Source organism: Coccinella septempunctata, chromosome 6, assembly GCF_907165205.1.
Source record: "Coccinella septempunctata chromosome 6, icCocSept1.1, whole genome shotgun sequence".
NCBI lineage: Eukaryota > Metazoa > Arthropoda > Insecta > Coleoptera > Coccinellidae > Coccinella > Coccinella septempunctata.
The window spans coordinates 16,992,968-17,013,935 of record NC_058194.1 but is presented as its reverse complement, the minus strand read 5'-3'; the positions used below and the strand labels follow the sequence as shown (position 1 = coordinate 17,013,935).

At 36.0% G+C, this 20,968-nt stretch overlaps 1 protein-coding gene across 8 annotated transcripts in view; it reads left to right on the top strand.

Annotated features, from left to right (window-relative positions):
• The window catches only part of LOC123315147 (fat-like cadherin-related tumor suppressor homolog), a 526,180-nt gene that overhangs the window by 479,130 nt on the left and 26,082 nt on the right, over positions 1 to 20,968 (top strand). For all 8 annotated transcript variants that reach the window (XM_044900731.1, XM_044900730.1, XM_044900729.1 and 5 more), the window contains 5 exons: positions 2,820 to 3,030; positions 9,408 to 9,789; positions 11,942 to 12,602; positions 14,637 to 15,897; positions 18,485 to 18,709. In XM_044900731.1, coding sequence (XP_044756666.1) covers positions 2,820 to 3,030; positions 9,408 to 9,789; positions 11,942 to 12,602; positions 14,637 to 15,897; positions 18,485 to 18,709 — 2,740 coding nt within the window. The remainder of the gene's footprint in view (positions 1 to 2,819; positions 3,031 to 9,407; positions 9,790 to 11,941; positions 12,603 to 14,636; positions 15,898 to 18,484; positions 18,710 to 20,968) is intronic.

The window sequence follows — 20,968 nt, the reverse complement described above, 5'->3', positions numbered from 1 at the left end:
CATAAAAATACCAAAAATTCAAAGACTTCAACTCTTGAAACTAAGTTGAACGCTGTCTAATGAGTATTTGAACGTTTTGTGGAATTAAAGGATTCTTCATATCGTCGTTAAAACCCGAAAAATGTGTAACTCCATTTTAGTTGATTTGACAGGAGAGGCATAAAACTTTTTATTATTACCCATACTCCCTTAATATTTACCTTTGTTTTCACAGCAAAGCAGCACTATTTTTCCACTACTTCTTATACTTCATTCAAATTTATTTTAGCAGTCAGTTGGCCATGAAATAATTTTCTCAAGTTTTTGTAACTAGAACGAAGTTAGGTTGGCACTCATGAAATGTCGTTAATGTCATAACGCCGTTGCCACAACTAATATAAATTTTTATTACGAAAATGCCGAAAGTGATTGAAAAAAGAGACAGGGTTTCAGGAAGTGCTATTTAGAATTCAGGTCCGCTCATTCAAATAGTTATACCCTGATATTCTAAAATCCACAATACGTCAGACGGTAGCGAACATATTCAATGTAAGAGAATTTATATAATGTTTCATTTGAATCTAAACGAATTATATTTCAGCTGAATATTTCCACAATCAGAAAGATTGTGAATGGAGACTATGACAAAGAATTTCCTTCTATTGGGAGACCAAAAAAGTGGTGGCATTTGAGAATTTTATGAGTGAATTAATACGAAAAGTTACAGGATTTTCGATGAATGTCATCGTAGAATAAGTTCCCGAAAATTTATTTTTCTATTTTTTATTCGACTTGTCCTATACGTTGTAAATGTCTTAAGGTACCAATAAATACCTAATTATTATTATTATATCAATGCATTAAGATGAACAGCCACAAATACACGCCAGTTGTCCTGCTAATTGTTTATTCATGTGAAATTTTTGTTCAAAGGATTTTTGATTAATGTCATCATAGAATGAGTTCCGAAAATGGATTTTTCTATTTTTCATTTGACTTGTCCTATACATTGTAAATGTCTTAAATAATTCCAATAAATACCTATACATATTGATGCAAGATGATCTTTGTTGAAGAATTTAACATTCTTGTAATTATCTGTTAATTCCTTCGAGATATGCCCATTGCCAACCACTGCATCATATGGATTTCATCTTCGGGATAATATTTTTGAAATCTACAAATGATGTAAGCCAAAGAAGATAACGAACATTAACTCTCCTCAAGCTAGTGCATATAATGATATTATACTGATCTCTTGTATTTTCCATGCAAAATACTGGATTTGGTATGCCTTCAATCAGTTTGTATAAACTCCAATTATGTTCGTCACATATTTTCCGAAGAGATTCGACATAGTGATAAAATACGTAATAACAGAAACTTTTACGTAGAACGGGCAACATAGCGTTGATTTAAAACCCAAAAATGTTTTGACAAGCTTCATAACCCCACATTTTCGTACTATACAGAGTGAAATGTGTCAAATTTCCATGGCCAACCGACTGCTAAAATAAAAGTGAATGAAGTATATGTTATCCACTGATGTGATGTGGATATATGCACTGACGCCGTGCTAGTGTAAGGGAGGTACACGTATTTCTTTTAAACAATTTCAAGCACGGAGATACACATTATTCTATTTTGCGCGGGAAAAATATTTAACTGTTCGATGGAACAACACAAATTTCTGAGCATATAGATGTTGAAAACCGCTAAGGGATGGCATCAAAATCTCTTTTTTGATTAAATTGGGAGTTACACATTTTTCGGGTTTTAACGACGATATATTCTCGTATAATGCGCCGTGTTCGAAAAAGATTTATCAAATAAATGAAAACCTATAATCCGAAATTCATTTCATTCGATAAAACCGTTTGGGGGATATAACTAAAAATAACATTTTTTATGGTTTTTCAATAGTATGTATATTTTATATCGAGCCAATTCGGAAAAAATGGTGAAGAAGAAAGTGTTTCTTTTGACCTCAAGAATTTAGTGTTGAAATATCTGTACGAGTCAAAGAATCACCCTATATACAGAGTGTTTCAATGGTAAATGAACATACAATAACCTGAACTAGAGCTACCCTAGGCGAGTCCAAAAAACCCATATTAGATAGGTCTAATCAATTCCATAACCGAGATACAGGGTGCTTCATGTATTCACCTAAAATTTGAATTTCTCATAACTTTTGAACCAACCAGTATAGTCGGTTGATATTGATGACAGAACAAATTGTCTTAGAACATTGTAACCAAAATAAGCAAAGAAAACATTTCTCACTTCGCTTTCCCTAGAGTTTCACTTGATCAAAATGACGTGCGGGACAATGAAATCTACTGAATCTCACTGAAAATTTTCTGCTCCTTTCAAATATCTCCATCAAATCCAAAAATTTCGATATACAAGGTGTTGAATACCAGCTTGGAAGTTGTCCCATATTTTTCAATTACGGACCTGGAATTTTTTGGAAATTTGAAGGTGAATCTATCGACCTGTGCAAGTGAATCATATATTCCAAATATCAACCGACTATACTGGTTGGTTCAAAAGTTATGAGAAATTGAAATTTCCGGTGAATACATCTCGGTTCTGGAATTGATTAGACCTATCATATATGGATTTTTGGACTCGCCTAGGGTAGCTCTAGCTGAGGTTACTATATGTTCATTTACCAATGAAACACCCTGTAGACCATTTTCAAAGAAGACGATTGGCTGGTGCGAATTTTCCAAGAATTTTCCATATGTTCATGGAATTATTATTTAACATATCCAACATAAATTAATGCCATTCATCTTTTTCGAAAACAAATTCAATTTTTTAATTTTTTTCAGATCAGAGCATCAGATAGTGGCAATGTTTCTCGGCATAGCACGTGCAAAGTTACCATCACTGTTATTCCCGTACCGACAAAATCCAAAAATCCTCCAGTGATCAAACGACCAGCACCAGTTAAATTAACGGAAGGTGATGAAATAGGATTTTTAGTTTCCCTCATATCTGCTACAGATCCGGATAATGACACCCTGTGGTATGATATCGTTGGTAAGTTAATTAATCTTTTCTCAACTCCCTACTTTTCAGTCTGTCACCGTAAAGAAATTTTATACAAATTTTCATTTTCATCATAACGATCACAATACACTGAGCCACTTGGAAAAAAACTGAATACTGAATTCAAAATAGATTATGGAACGATTTCATTCAAAATCGATATGTTGGGGTTTTCGGTTTAAATGATCATATCAAGAAAAAATTATGAATAAATCTTGAAATACTTTTCCATTCCGCGAATTTTTTTCTAATAACCGCCGTTCTAAAACTATATGGTTCTTTCTACATTCATAGTTTTCTAACACCAAACCTACCTAGTCATCAACATTTTTGTGTGGAGACTGCGACACCTAACGAAATACTTCATAAGATTTGAATTCAAGAACTAGGGGCGCACGTGAAGAATATTCAACGACAACGATCTTACAGTCTATTGAAGTCACTAATAATTTCAATACAGTTTTTCTCTAGTTTCTACACACATTAGTCTTGCTTGTACAGGGTGGGCAAAATTCGTTGTCTACTGGGGGGATCTCGAGAACTATAGCAGCTAGAACAACACGGACGGCACATTCTCTTTTTTCTTGACTTATCCAAAACTGAAAACAGATCCAGCCTAACGTTCATAGATTTTGAGTTATGAACGAAAATTGAGAAATTGTCATTTTTAATGAAGCTGAATAACTCGCTTATTTGAACTCGTATTCGAAATCTGTTGTTACATTCTACAGGCACTTTTTTATGAGGAATTCGAATATGATATCAATGAATTTTTTGATCCAGTCATTTTCGAGATACGACAGGATTTCTAATTTTTCAAATATAAACTATAGTTGAAAGTTCTTGCATCTTGCTGCAAGTTATTCAGCTTCATTGAAAATGACAATTTTCGTTCATAACTCAAAATGTATGACCGTTAGGCTGGATCTGTTTTCAGATTTGGAATAGTAAGGAAAAAAGAGAATGTGTCATCCGTTTTCTTCTAGCTGCTATAGTTCTCGAGATCCCTTCAGTAGACAACGAATATTGCCCAGCCTGTATATCGACCAAATACAGAAAGAAATATTTTAAAATCCAAGTTTTACTGAAGAAAATAAAGTCACAATTCTTGAATCGTGTACCGAATGTAGACTTTGTGAAAACTCATTTTTCTTGAGGATTTTGAAGGCATTTTCTTGTTTGTGTGTGATTTCTTCCACAATGATATATGAATATCATTAGCTCAATAGTTGATGCATTTTTTAAATGGACACATTTATATGTTTCTCTAAAAGAAATACATACAAATTTATAAAATAACAACCATCGAGGAGGTTAAATGGTTATATAATTTCTGTACATATCATACATCAGATTACGAATCGTTGTTTGGTCAAAGTTATCGAAATCAACAACGGCATTTGTAATTCATTTTTCATATAGTCTGAATGAGTTCTTCGTCAACATTCACCTTAGAAGTAAGAAGTAATATGGCAAGCAATCCATTAACTTATTTCCAGCGAATAACTTAAAGAAATAAGTAATGAAACTTATAGACATTTACAACTTATAGTGAGTTATGAAATAATTGATATTTGATACTTACAGCTTCAGGACACACAAATAGCCCCAAATTATCATTCTCATCATTAACAAATAAATTCATTAAGGCCACTATCATAGATTTCGAGCCTTATGAGTTCGCCACGGAACTTTTCAATTTGAAACTTGGTAGTTCTGAAGAGAACGTATTGTGAAAATCCAATGAAATGAGTATAACAGACGAGAATTAATCCGATTAATCGAAATAATCAGCAAAATCTAAAGTTTGTGGTGTTAACCTAACTCTTTAGCCAAAACGATTGAAATGAACATAGCAGAGTGCTGAAAATATAACTGTCAGAAATTGATCGAATATTATATCCAGCATATTTATATAGCCCGGCAAAAAACTATGATAATGGTGGTTCGGATTCAATTTTTTTTAATAAATGACTGACAAAATCCAAAGATTCGTTTAAGTGCAACACACTGTAGACTATACAAGCTCCGCATACACCTCTAGAATATGTAATTCGAGAAATGCTTTACTGAGGTCCAAGGCACTGATGCATGAGTTATTGATAGTTGTCACATGAAGCCAAATAGCTATAATTGTGAATTACAATCAATACTATCCTGATTCTCCTAGATTCCTAAGATATATGAGGTTGGAGTAACTCAGTGTCACCGATGACTCGAGGTGATATTGATATAGCTTCCGGAACATCGGTATCGGATTTACAATAGGTTTTTTTCGAGCAAGTTCGTGAAATCTTCTGTATACATTCGTATGAAAATTCGAAATGAGAGCTTCATCTTGAGCGCAACTTTTTAACTCGATTTATTTTGTCAAATACTCTTCCATCTTCATGATATTTTCATCAACTCAGCTAATATTCTTCTACAAGATTCATTTCTCTTAAATATTTCATTAATGATTCTAACTACTATTTCTACATGTCAAATCGCCGAACGTCTTTTCAATTTCTAACACCTTCTTGATATTCTCATCGACTCGCAGCTAATTATTCTTCCATAAAATACATTTTTCTTAAATATTTCATTAATGATGGCACGGCTTCTATTTGTCAAATCGCCGAACTCTTTTCGAGACTGAGTTGAAAAAAAAACCACAACCTCATCTCCACTATTACAGAAATAACCATAAACTCTACTAGTTAATCAACAAAACGCTGCAATGAAAATTCCTCAATCCCATCCTTGAGTAACTTTGTAACACGAAAACAGCAATTACTGTGATACTTTCCACCAGCCAATCTATTTTCTTTCATAGGAAAACCCATCATCTACTACAATTTCTATTTTCCCAGCACTTTTTATTGGCCCATTATGAATTTATGCGACAATACTCTTCGACACGATATTTCAATTTGTCCTTGAACGCTGTGTCTGAGGAAATTGATTCTTAAATGTGCAAGAAAATGAACGAACGAGATTTCTCATTTGTCTGCCTTCCTTTCACATAGATAATGAAATTACAGGTTCGTTACCTTGTAAGCTCTAGTAGCCTTGCAGAAAGCTTTCTGAAATTTTGCATGAAAAATGGTCTGGAGGAACTTTTCTTTCTGGAAACACTGATAATTGAGAAACAAACCATTTTTCACAATACAGCAAGCTAATTTTTTATGCTTGGTTCCGTTAGTGGTGGGATAATGAACAAGTTGGGTCAAGTTCATCAAAAACCTAAAATGAATTGATGTAGTTCTCATAGTCTTCTATTTCACTTTCTTCTATTGAAAAAATAAAAATAAGTAGAGTTAGTAAAGAAAGAAACAAATTGCTTCATCACATAATCAATGTCTGCTTCATTAGTAGCTTTGTTGATAAAAACAAAATAATTTGCAGATTTATATCATTTCTTATTATTGTTAGTCACAAAATGATGAAACTTAATTCATTCCACATAATCAGCGAACATGAGATCAAATTATTTTTTGATAATGCTTTGAGTGATGAGCTTTTGAGTAATCTGGTTTGAGACTTCGTGAGAGGAAAATGAAACTTCAAAATGATATGTACAGCATCCACATTATCATAATGAATATTCTACCGACGAACAGTCTTTTCAGATGTCGAGAACTATAGCAGTTAGAACAGAACGGATGACACATTCTCAAGCTCTTTTTTCCTGAGTAATCCAAATCTGAAAACAGAACCGGCCAATCATTTCTAGATTTTGATTCATGAAGAAATATTGAGAAACTGCCATTATCAATAATGCTGAAGTAGAAATAGATGCATAGGAAAAGTGATTCGACAATCGGTAATTCCGATCACAGAGAAATAATGAAACGAATAAAATAATAAAATAATGAAACGGATGAATAAAATAGTGAAACGGAAAGCAGAAAGAACTTCATTTTTTTCCTGAAATAAGTGGGTAAATAGTTACATATGATACATTTTTGAAATTAGCAAAAAATTTGCAACAATATGAGAGAACTATATAGTTTACATTTGAAAAATCAGAATCTTGAAAATGACCCGATCGAAAAATTTAATAAAATCATCTTCGAATCACTCATAAAAAAGTGCTTGAACAATGTCATACCATTGAGGTTAAATTTTCAAAGGTCATACTGATTTTCTAGTACGATAGTTTGGGAGCGTCGTGAGAATCTAGTGGATTTTGAAGATACGATGGTTGAAAGAAAAAAAGATTCAATAATGTTTGCACTTTCAGCGGCGGGGAAAGCGTCTGCAAGTTTTCAAATTTAAAAAAAATATCGACAGGTGTTACATACTCGGGCGTGTCAGTGGCTCTGATTATAAATTCATAAATTCAATCTGACAGTTTGCGTGGTGGGGCTGGACGTACGGAAGATTTGAAAATGGTTACTTGTACATACTCGAACGTGTCAGATTTTCATACAGATGATAAATCTCGGTGACAGGCATGTTGATCCGAGTGTTGACCCATTGATCTAACACTAACCAGGATGGGTTTTTTTAACCTGGCAGTTTAAAGACGAAAACAAGGAATTTTTTGAAATATCTCGCTTCCTGTACCTCTAATTGTATCTGTTTCATTATGAAAGTTATTATGCATACCCTCTACCGTCTTTGAGCTAAAGGTTATAAGGGCGAGGAGCTCAGCCACACATGGGAAAGTCCAAGGTCAAGGTAGAAACTCAGTCTAAAGTATATTCATCGCCATATGTCTCAAAAACGTTCAAACGTAGAAAAAATTGCTACGAACAAAATTTGTAGAAAATGTTATCTCTACAACTTTTATGATGAATGCGAAAACAATTTGAAGCCCAGCAGAGGAGGGAATTCAAAAAAACTGATTTTTGTGACCTTTATGGTTTTCATTGTTTCGCCTTGTTGAAACTGTCAGATTATATTTTTCAGTTTTTCTTGAATCATTAGCTTCAAATTGAAAAAAAAAGCCACCGCGCTCGAGAATGTACACGTGACGTTTTTTTTTTGAAACTTTGGCGCCCTCCCAAACTTTTGGTCACGCTTAAATTGTAAGATTAAGAGAATATATGCTTTTCAAAATGTGAATAATCACATATATCTTAATCTGACACGCTCGAGTATATGTACAGGGTGGGCAAAATTCGTTGTCTACTGAGGGGATCTCGAGAACTATAGCAGCTAGAAGAAAACGGATTATACATTCTAGAGCATTTTTTTCATGACTAATCCTAATCTGAAAACAGAATCAGCCTATCATTTTCAGATTTCGAGTTATAAACAAAAATTTACATTTTGACGATTTCGAAAAGTTCTCATAAATTTTTGCCTCTGAAGATACAGATCTGAAACTTGAATTTTCTTAGGCACTTTCATACGTAGAATCTCTTGACAAAAGATTTTCTCCCAATTCAAAAATCCAATCCAAAAATATCAAATTCAAAGAAAGTTAGCATTTAAAAAAATTAAAGTTTACCTAATGATTCGAAATGAGAAAATATTTTGAGGTCGTCTATAGAAGGTTCAAGTTTCAGATTTGTAACTTCAAAGACAAAAAAGTTATGAGAACTTTTCGGAATCGTCAAAATATAAATTTTTGTTTATAACTCGAAATCTACAAATGATAGGTCGATTCTGTTTTCAGATTTGGATAAGTCATTAAAAAAGAGCTAGAAAATGTATCATCTGCTATAGTTCTCGAGATCCTCTCAGTAGACAACGAATTTTGTCCATCCTGTACAATGATCGTATTTTTTTACTATTCTGGCAAGCTGTCCTAGACTTTCCCCCCTATATACAAGTCTAATTTTTGGTAGAGATACTCTACGGGGTCCAAAGGATCTCCCCTTATATTAATCTGACAGGCTCGAGTAACTCACGAATTTCCCTCTTGCGCTCTCCAAGTACGAGATGAAACAAGCGAGGAATACAGCATTAGTGAAAATGGCAATTTCTCAATTTTAGTCATAGATAACTCAAAATGTAGAAATGATAGGCCGATTCTGTTTTCAGATTTGGATTAGTTACGAAATGTGTCATCCGTTTTCTTCTAGCTCTTATAGTTCTCGAGATGCCCTCAGTAGACAACGAATTTTGTCCACCCTGTAAAAAAAATAATTGATATACTGAATTTATTCCAAGTTAGAGAGTTGCACTGTATTGATCAAGCTTAGAGGCAACTTGAGAATTCTTTATCATCATAAGAATGTGACTGTTCAAAAGAAAACAATATATTTGTTTCATGTTGTAAATCTTATTAATAAAGCCTCTGCGAACCCCGACACGGGGCACGTCGCTGATAGGTAATTGTTATTAATAGTCGAACGAACCCCTTTATTCGGAAGCAACCGAAAATTTCCATGCCAGGCCTGACGCCACCACTAATCCGCTCATTGTCTTTCCAGGTGGAGATCCGAGAAACGAATTCTTCATCGGACGTGACCTGGGGAACGTCCTGCTGGCGCGTAAATTAGATCACGAGGTGCAGGACCGCTACACCCTCAACGTCAGCGTGAGCGATTCAGTGAATACGGTTTACGAACTGCTGAACGTATCCGTAATTGATATAAACGACCATAGACCGGAATTTTCGGAAAACCTGTACCAGGTCGACATCTCGGAGGCGGTACCTGCGAGCACGGAGATCCTGAGATTGAAAGCCAGCGACGAGGATGCGGGCAGTAAGCTCATCTTCAGCCTGTACTCGGCGAGGAATTCGATTTCCTTGCAAACCTTCAAGATCGACTCGATAACCGGAGTGATATATCTCGCCTCCAACTTGGACAGGTGGGTTGTTTGCTTTTCATTATTGAAAAGTGCGTTTCTGTGTTCTTAAGTTTTTCGCCAAGGATGATTGTTATGGGACGCAATTTTTCAGGAATTGGAAATAACGCTCGTCTTGCGAGCTGATCTGAAATGGTTTCCTGGATTATTATTTTTCACGGATATCCTTTGCTTTTTTCGTGTTTCGCACGAATTTATTTCGTAATCCCGTCCCTTCAGGTGACGATATTCTCAAACGATTTTTCAATCCCAAGCTTCCACCACGTTGAAGCATGAAATTCAATATAACATTGTTATTTACTAAAGTGACATAGGGAACAAAACAGCCATTATGATAAAAAGGAATTTCTAGGAGTATACTTGTTGAAGTCAGTATAAAAAAAAGAAAGTGCGCGATAATAATTTTCGTTCTCTTGTTTCAATCTTTAATTCGTTTATGATGCCTAAATTGAGAAGACGAGAAAAATTTCAACAGCTTGGATAGTTTGATAGGGGTCGAATAGTGGCCTTAGATAAGCCTTTAGAGAAATAGAAGTAGTAGTGGATCGTTGTCTTGTATGAAATCAAAAATGCCGTACACGGAGCTGGAGGTACAGGACATGTCAGAATAACCCCTCTTCAAGATCGCCGCCATGATCTTTTTCTCAACAGCCACAAGGTCAATTATGGACCAATGTTTTGCAGAACATAACAGGCCAATCACAATGTGAATGTTAATCGCCGAATCAGAAGTTCGACTTACTCCATACCTCCCTCACCTTACCTGACCGACTGGCTTGGTGCAGAGAACGGCTGAACTGCTACCAAACATTTTCTGTTTGTGATGAATACAGATTCCGTTTAGGAAAGCATGAAGGCCGTGCGAGGGTGAGAAGGCAGCGTGGTGAAAGACAGGATCCTCAGTCTCATTGTGTAAAACTTTCGAAGTTATGGTATGGGGGTTATTGTATATGGAAGATATTTTTCATCAGATACAACATTACCGCCGTTTACTACTGAGTCCCTGGTCATTCAGGCATCGAATGAAACGAAAATGCCAACTTATTCTCAGGAAGAGAACCACCTTTCTGTGGTATAGGAAAATGTACCCATACGAAAGATTTTTTGGAGAAGAAAGAACCGAAACAGAAACACTTTGGAGAAACCTTCCAGGAATGGATCATTCCAAAAAGTGTTAAGCCTCCTCACTGGCTTCCTAGCAGGATATTGTCGCCTGAGAAAGCACATGATGAGAATCAGCCTATCAGAAACTGACGAGTGTAGATTCTGTACACCTGGTTAGAGAATGTCATGCCATTACCTTCGCCAAGAATGTCTTGGATAGGACAGTTTTAGCCTCCTTGAAGCCCTCTCTGATACTGAAGTTCATTGGAGCTCTGAAGCTGCAGGGCGAGCTGCAGATTCTCAAAACAGCTCTGTTGAGGGCGGAGGACACACAAATAGGTCGCAGTAGAATGTAACCCCCAACCCCTTCACCAAACTATAAACTATAACTATAAACTACATCTGGGAGGTGATAAAATCTCCTTGTTCTGCCTTGTATTCGAAAGCTGTTCAACCTACTTCTCCAACAAGATCATGCACAAGTCGATTTGTTGCTCTGGCCCCCTATATCTCTCGATCATTCAACCACAGAACACGTCTAGGACATTATTCTCTCTCTTCACATCATCCTCCACAAACTCTAGCAATACTTGGACATAAGGTTTGAGTTAGTTGGGATAGATACCCCAAGAGAAAATCAACCATTTTGTTAGAAGTATGCCTTGACGTGTTTCTGAGACGTCGTGCAGGTCCAACACATTATTAATTTTTTCCTTCTTTCCTACAGTTAGATTTTTCGAAAATTTTATTCTAGTGTTGTGATAAAGTCATTCTGTTTTCTCTGTCATTTTGTATATGTATGATACTATGTATGTGTAACAAAATACTACGTAATATACAGAAATATCAAAGCAGAATTATTGTCCCACATAGAGTCAGTCATAATTTCTCTAAAACTTATAGTGAGCAAACTTGAAATAAACAAAAAGGTTGAAGTCACCTTATTGATTGATTGATTGATATCTTCTCGAGGTCGAAGGTCATTTTTTTTCATTATTAATGGCTAACCTACGTGTATTGAATAAGACAAAATCTCTTTACGATTTTACAGGGAGTCCTTGGCTGAGCATCTGCTGACAGTTATGGTACGTGACGGCGGAACACCAGCCAAAAGAAATTTCGCCAGAGTACGAGTGGTTGTACACGACCATAACGACCACGCGCCACACTTCTCTGAACAAATTCTTGTAGGTAAAGTGTTCGAATCCGCCCCAATAGGTAGTGTTGTATTGAGAGCCCTAGCAGCAGACCACGACAAGGGAGAGAATGCCAGAATTACTTACTCCATCGTTTCTGGCAACATTGGAAACATGTTCAACATACACCCTGACCTTGGCACCATCACAGTTGCTAGAGAACTTGATATGACATCCGTCAATGAGTACATGCTTCGCATTAAAGCAACAGACCATGGTCAGCCTTCCTTATCTTCTACTGTTCCTGCGCATATATTACTAACCATGGCGGATAATGCTCCTCCTAGGTTCTCCCGTAAAGACATTGCAGCAGAAATATATGAGGACCAACCCCTTGAAAGTTACGTTGCCCATTTGACCGCCAGAAGTACGTCTTCTCTGCAATACGAAATATTGGAGGGTAACACAGGTGGCGCCTTCTTGATAAGTCCAAGTACTGGTGTGATCACTACACAGGCTTATCTCGATTATGAAAGTGTGAAATTGTATAACCTGACAATCATCGCTACTAACATGGTAAGTTTCACCTTTCTTTGAATAATTTGAAAAAAATTCAATGTACATAGTATACTAAGCACCAATGATTTACTTTTTCTACTCTGAAGGTCAATTTTGATAGAGTACAATAAGTGAGTAAACGGAGGTGAGTCTTTGACTATACCATTCTTTTCAATTTGGCTCGGATGAAAAAATACAGGCTGTTGAATATCCATAAAAAAAATTAACTATGAGATATGTGGCTGGCTGTCTTCATCTTCACATTCCAGTTTGTTGTCTCGGAGATTCAGTTTGTTATTCTTAAGGGAATTCTGTTATCGTTATAGTGTTCTTTGTTTGGCCACGTTTGAACGTTCAGATTCAATTCATTTATTCATATGAACATACGGTTATGTTTGAATCTGAAACTCTTGTATGAAATGAAATAAACAACGGTAATAAATGATAACCTAGTGGAGATCAGCATCAGAACTAATTAATATGGGTGGTTGCAAGCTGAATTCGTTTTCAATATCTAAAATAATCAAGGGAAGGAAATTCAATATTTATCGCCAACGAAACTGAGGCAACTCATTTATTGCGTTTTAAATACTTACCGAATGGAATGGAAAAAGTGACTTTATGCTCTTATTTTCTAATATAGAAACTCATTTCGAAGGTTGAAATGCTATGATCAATCCTTGGAAGAACGTCACTGTCAGCTTTCCAGGGTTGGCCTAACTCATTATGAAAACTCAAGATGGCTATATATTTTTATTTAAGGTGCATCGAAAAAAATAGTGAGGGAAAAAAGTGTTTCTTTCGACTTCTAGAATCTAATGGTAAAATACAGGGTGAGTCTTTGACACGTACAAAAATTTTAATAGTAGATTCTTGAGCTCAAGAGAACATTTTTTCCGATTCGGCTCTGATACAAAGATATAGCCATTTTCAGTTTTCATAATGGGCTGTGCCACCCCTGGAAAGACAAAATTGCCTTCAGAATAACTAGCTAAATCTGTGACACTACATATCTGTGGATCAAACAGAAATTCAGCCAAACTACCCGATGTTTCAAATTCCACAGATGCTTTTTAATTTTTTAACATCAAATTACTCGAAAAAGGCGCATTATACGAGAAAATTTTGATGAAATATTCATTAAATAGCCTCCAACTCAGTTTCAAGAGTGGAGTTCTTTGAATTTTTGGTATTTTTATGGTACGTTATGGTCATAATGAGAAGTGTGATATAATAATAATAATAATAATAAAGGTCTTTATTCAATTTCATGAATTAGAAATAACCAATCAAATACAAAATGAGGCAAAAAGAAATTGAAAAGGAGATCCAGCACGCGTCATCCAGCGCACTGTTCAATCTAACCCATTGATTCATTGCCTCTAATTGAGGAAAAAAAAATAATGTACCTAGCAACATACAGCTCATTACAATTATTGAAAATAAAAACAGTAGTGAAATCACGCAAACGTAAAAAAAACAATATCTAGTGAAACAATTCTTACATACATCAATCCGTGAATACAGTGTTTTTTAGAACCAAAAGCTTGCTAAATACCAAGGCTCGTAGACGATTCAGATTGCGAACCGCCCTGTCTTCAGTAGATAAATTAATGACTTGAATTCGAAAAAAATTAATGAAATAAATGGAAAACTATATTACGAAATTCCTTTCATTCGATAAAACTGTTTGTGAGAACATTTTTTTTAGGTTTTTCAACAGCCTGTATTTTTGAAACCGTGCCGATTCGGAAAAAATGGTAAGGGACAAAAGTGTTTCTTTTGACCTCAAGATTCTACTGTTAAAATATTTGTACGAGTCAAAGACTCGCCCTGTATATGTACAAGTCAAAGACTCACCTTGTCAATACAACAGTCTTTACTAAAGAGAGAACCATTCAAATATGCATTTCTTTACTATGGACCAGAAGACGTTTCTATAATAAGTCTATGTAATTGGTCTCTTTTGACGAAAGTCTTTGAGTTTTGGGGGTTGTTTTCGAGTTATGACTTCTACATAGAATAGCTTTCTGAGAGATGTTTCCCTTTCAGGCTTCCGCTTCCGCCAGCTGCAACGTCATAATACACATACTGGACAAGAACGACAATGCACCGCAATTTGTGCAGGCGAACTATTCAGGTGTTATCAGCGAATCGGCCGCAATCAGCTCGCTCATTCTCACCAGAACCAGCGAGCCCTTAGTTATCAAGGCCACAGACGCGGACTCCGAAATTAACGCCCTGCTTCATTACGACATCGTCGAAATACTGCCGAGGCGCTATTTCCAAATCGATTCCAACACCGGAGCAATCAGGACGATAAAATTATTGGATTACGAAACACACCCGAGATTTTCGTTCCACGTTCAAGTGTCAGATCTGGGTAATCCGAAGCTCTCCTCCGAGACCATGGCTAGGGTAGACATCGAGGTCACGGACGTGAACGACTCCCCGCCGAGATTCGTACAATCGGTCTACAATGTCACCCTCCTCCTGCCCACCTACAAGGGTGTGTCGGTATTGCAAGTGAACGCGACCGATCCCGACAGTCCGGAGATCTCGAAACTGAGGTACGACATAATAGAAGGCAACAAAATTGGCGTGTTCGGAATCGATTCCACGACCGGACACGTCGTTGTCCTGCAGCCGAACAACATGAAACCCCTGTACGTGCTGCACGTTCGCGTGTCCGACGGCAAGTTCTCGAAGGTCGCGAAGGTCTTCGTGAAGGTCGAGGAATCGGATAGCTCCGGCCTGACGTTCCAGAAGCAGCTGTACGAGGGTTCTATCATCGAGAACTCCACGAAAATAACCAACGTTTGCGTGGTCAACGTTCTGGGGACGGCCTTGAACGAGCACGTCGAGTTCCGTATATTGAATCCCACCGACATGTTTTCGATAGGGTATACTTCCGGCGTGATCCGGACCACCGGAAAACGCTTCGATCGGGAAGTTCAGGATAGCTACGAGCTTATTGTGGAGGCCAGGAGCCCGAACGCAAATAAGGAAAAACCGAGGGTTGCCCATGTGATAGTTAAAGTTGCGATTGTGGACATAAACGATAACTGCCCGATGTTTGTGAACTTGCCGTATTATGCAGTTGTGTCTGTGGACGACAAGAAGGGAAGCGTCATAACGAAGGTCCACGCCATCGATCTCGATGCGGCGGAGAATGGGGAGGTCAGATACGAGCTCATCAAGGGTCACGGTGAGCTGTTCAAGGTTCAACGGGAAAGTGGAGATATCGAAATTAAGCAGAGTCTGGAGGGTCATAACAAGGAGTACGAACTGGTGATCGCCGCTTATGACAAGGGTGAGTTCACTTAATCCAACATAATACGAATTACAGAGAATGCCTCTTTTTATCTGTAATTTATTCTCATTTCAAAATATGTTTTACCTCCATCTGTCCCTTGGTTTAAACTAATCTAAAAAATTAGTTGGGAAATTTTTTTATTAATTTTTAATGGAAAAATCCTTAAAAAATTACTCGGATCACTCACATCCAGAGATTGCAGCAATCATATCTCATTGAATGAATTCTATATGTGCATTATTTATCTATTAAGATGATCCCAAAACTTAGAAATAATCAATATTTCATTGCAAGGTGTGTATGAATAGCGAAAAAATTCAAGGGCAGATTTTTTGTCGAAAAATATTGTGCTGATAAGCAATTTTCATGTTTTTTTTAGAAACTAAGAAACTGACACAAATAAAATTAAGCAGACGGTCTATGAGAGCAAAAAGACAATAAATTTTTTTTTATGGTTTTCCTCAATATTGTCAGCATAATATCCGTTCATTAGGTTTTAAGTTCGAAGATAGTTTTAGTGTATACGACTCATTTCTTCTTCCTCATCTTAATTTAAGCTTAAGGCTTGTAATTCCGACCTTGAATCTGCGGATTATTGCGCATCACGCTTCGTACATGTTGATAATATATTTCTCAAAAACCGTAACTTTTAGCAAGAAGTCGCAAGAGACCTCATTTGTTCAAAATGATTCAAGCTATCAAAAAATTCTACTCGTATAATCAATAAAAAAAAATTATTGCCAAAAATTTTTTAGGGGTGGCTCTTTCCACTTTCATTTGTAACCTTTGATTGGTGAAATATCTTAATGCATCAAACTTCACGAATTACTAAAAAAATAAGCGTTCAGACATCGCTTCGCTGTGTAGAAATTCCGATAGTGCTTAAGAGTGTTACTTAGTTTGCACCGGTTCTTTTAGAACAAAATGCGCAATCTGCGGAACAGAGTTTTACTGTAGAATTTGCGCCAGTACCTTTAGTTGGGGAGCCCAAGAGGGATTTACTCGAGCGTGTCAAATTAACATGAGGGGAGATAACTTGGACCCTGTAGAGTATCTCTACCAAAAATTAGACCTGTATCAATATAGAGGGAATTGTCTAGGACATCCTGTCAGAAACCATTTCATGTAGCCGTAGCTACGTGCTTTATCAAAGTTTCAAAACCTGAATATCACATGGTATCTGCATATTATGAAATTCCTCCTCTCCAGAGGAACATTCACGGCTCTGTATATATAGGGTGAATTGTCTAGATCTCCTGGGCTTCAAATTGTTTTCGCATTCATGATAAAAGTTTTAGAGCATAACATTTTCTACGAATTAGAAACATTAGACTGGGTTACTACATTGATCTTGGTCTTTCGCATGTGTGACTAAGCTCTTATTGCCCTTTGAGTCTAAAGCGGTTAGAATTATGTAAATTGCTTCAGATAAAAGTTGTATAGAATTTTATTATCTACAACTTTCATAATGAATAAAGAAACGATTAGAGGTACATGAAGGGAGATATTTAAAAAATGCCTTTTTATCATCTTCAAACTGTCAGATTAAGAAAACCACTCTGATTAGTGTCTGATTAATGGGTCAACCCGTCTGCAACACCGAGGTTAACCTTGCAACATAGATACAAGGAATGGAAAATAAATATTTGTTGTTGTCCAAAGACTGGAGTGAGATAGTTGCTTAGTGTCGCCAATAACAATTGAGATAGTTGAATCTGACATCATTATATAAATTTATTTATTTGACGCCACTGCCCTAGTGTCGCGCTAGACAGAGAAGCATCGAATGTTTGTACCACAACAAATACATTCATAGCACGTCAATGTCCATTCCGTGTATTTATGTTCTAAGAGATTAACTATCTGTATGAATTTTTTTTTATTATTTTCGGCTCTTCCGTTCAGCCAGCCCTACCAAGCAAACTGTCAGATTTACATGAATTTATTATCAGAGACAAGGGCATATGCAGTATATTAATCTGACACGCTCGAGTATGTACTGACGATTTTTTTTTACATCTCTGGAAACCTGCAGATGCTTTCCCTACCGCTGAATGTGTATACATCATAAAACCTTTTCTTCTTTTTACCACCTAATCTTCAAAAACCACGACGCTTGAGTAAATCCCGATTTAGCATCATCGGCTACTCAACTATTTGTTAGAAGAGTTTCTTTATTAGACCCATCATATGAGTTAGTTAATAGTAACAGCGATCTTAATATTCGGACAACCTGTATGCATTCAACTTCATAATACAACAAATGATACACCGAGCATTAAACCTCTTTCCTCATTCCTTTAGGCATTTTACAAACGACATTGTCGTTTCTGGTGTCAACTTTTTTGAATTTTACGTGTCCTGTCTTTTATCACTGAATTGAAGCTAGTCAGAAAAAAATTTTGAATCTGCAAAAAGTTTGCAGAATTCAAGCTAGGCATCGACATTCATTCAGATGTTGCTCTTTTTAATTCAAGAAACTTATGGTGGTATGAGCAATCAAATACAAGAAATCAAAGTGCATGATGATAATCTACATGACAGGTTTTTCACTCTCCATAAATTTTCCTCTCATCTTTTATAGGTATAACGCCATGCAGAACAGAAGTCACTGTTCACGTAAAGGTGATAGATCGCTCTATGCCCGTATTCAAGAAGCAATTCTACTCAGAAAGTATACCTGAAAATGTGGAACTGCACTCACCGTTATCCCTCTCGATAGTGGCGGAATCCCCATTATCAAGAAAACTCATCTACAGCATCGTCAAAGGCAACGATTTGGAAGAGTTCGCGCTTGATTTCAATACAGGTAAGTGCTCAATGTTGGCCAAGTTAAGATTTTCTCGCATTTCGTGCTCCGTTTGTGCTATATCACGATCATTCCAAAAAACGAGCTGAATAAAATTCGAGCATAGCGCTCACCTTCAACCTTTACATTTAGCAGGCGAATTCAGGATGAAAATAAGAACGCTCCCCATCTATAAATGAAAATTAATCATTGAAATTAACCCGAATGTACATCAATGTCGAATTTCGAATGTATGTCCATTGGTTTGTTGCGCAGGTTTTCGACTTTTGTGTATGATGAGCTACTTGTTTCAACGAATATTTATTAAGCAATTTCAGTCCAAGAGTGTTCTGAACCACACGATTGAAAAGAGAGTAATGGGAGATAGAGAACACCAAGGAAATCACGAAAAAAAATTATATGTACATGTATTATCTAGGGGTTCTAGATTCTGATTTACAGTGTGTTTCTCAAATTTGAATGGAAATTAAAACCACTCTTATCTCCTACATAAAATCAACGACCTTTCCGGAATTTGGAATGAAAATAGCTTTCATGAGGTTCCAGAAAACTGCAATCAAATATCATTTGGTTTGCAGGACCGTATCACATAAATTGGTACATTTCTTAAAAGTTCACGAAATCAACCTGTACAGGGTGGGCAAATTTCGATGTTTTAGCACTACAGCTTTTAAACTAGTGGAGATAGACAAAATCTGATACCCCGTTCTCTTTTTCTGAGAAACTAACAAGAGTAGTAGTCATTTTTGGCCACCTTCTTTTGTTTTCGAGTTATAAGAGAAAATTGGAAAAATGGCGTATTCGAAATAAATTTATATCTCCGCTAATACTCATGATAGAGCTCTGAAATTAAAACATTATACAGGCACTTTTTTAAATAGAATCCAGTGGCGTGCTTGCCTTTTAAGCAGGATTTTTCATTACGAAGGTATGACCCAAAGTTATGTTTTTTTAAATGGGAACACTAGATTTTTGTGCAATTTTTTGAAAGCTTAATTTTTACTGATTTCAAAAATATAAAACATCATATGGTTTGTATCAATATAAAAATGATGGATGAAATGGTCCAAAACCTTTTTTCCCAATATTTCTATGGTTTCAACTTTTGACGAGCACAGAAAAATGGAGCTTCCTATAACAAGAGCAGTCTCCTTCCGGCAATGTCATTCTTTCTATGGTTTTTTCCAATTTTCACAAAATGTGGATCTTGGAGAAATTGAGTAAGAAGCATAGAAATGAAAGGACTAATAGAAGGAGACTGTGGTAATAATAATATGATAAGATTTCCTATTTTCATCAAAAGTTGAAACCATAGCAATATTGGGAAAAAAGGTTTTTGACCATTTTTTATTATTTAAATTGATGCAAACCATATGATGTTATATATTTTTGAAATCAGTAAAAATTAAGCTTTCAAAAAATTGCACAGAAATCTAGTGTTTCCATTTAAAAAAAACATAACTTTGCGTCATAGCTTCGTAAATAAAAATCCTGCTTAAAAGGCAAGCACGCTACTGGATTCTATTTAAAAAAGTGCCTGTATAATGTTTTAATTTCAGAGCTCTATCATGAGTATTAGCGGAGATATAAATTTATTTCGAAATTGCCATTTTTCCAATTTTCGCTTATAACTCGAAAACAAAAGAAGCTGGCCAAAAATGACTACTACTCTTGTTAGTTTCTCAGAAAAAGAGAATGAGAATGAGGTATCTCTCCTCTCGTCTCCTATCGTCTATCTCCTCTGGTTTAAAAGCTGTAGTGCTAAAACATCGAAATTTGTCCACCCTGTATAATGGATTTTATAATTTCTTCGATATCTGCGTGAACTGTAAGATTCACTTACCTATTCAATTCGCCAAATAATATTCCCTGGCACCATCTAGGTGGCTGAGGACTGATTTTTTTTCTTGATATATAATTGAATTCAGTTTCTATTCAGATTTGAAAAACACCCTGTAAATCAGAATCTACCACTCCTAGATAATACATATAGGGGTTTTTCATGATCCTCTAGGTGTTCTCTATCTCACGTTAAAAGGTTTCCCATCTTATCCGGTAGACTCCCCTAACAAAACAATAATGTAGGTCTGCAGATCAGTCAAAAAGATAAAGGAAATGCGCAAAATGAGCAATGTTACTATTTCGGCAACTTTATATTTTAAGTCTTGGACTTCTACAAATATTTGAAAGGAGGATTCTTCATTAAAAAACTTTTTGTATATGATAAAGATTTGAAACATTTAATACGTTTTTATTCTA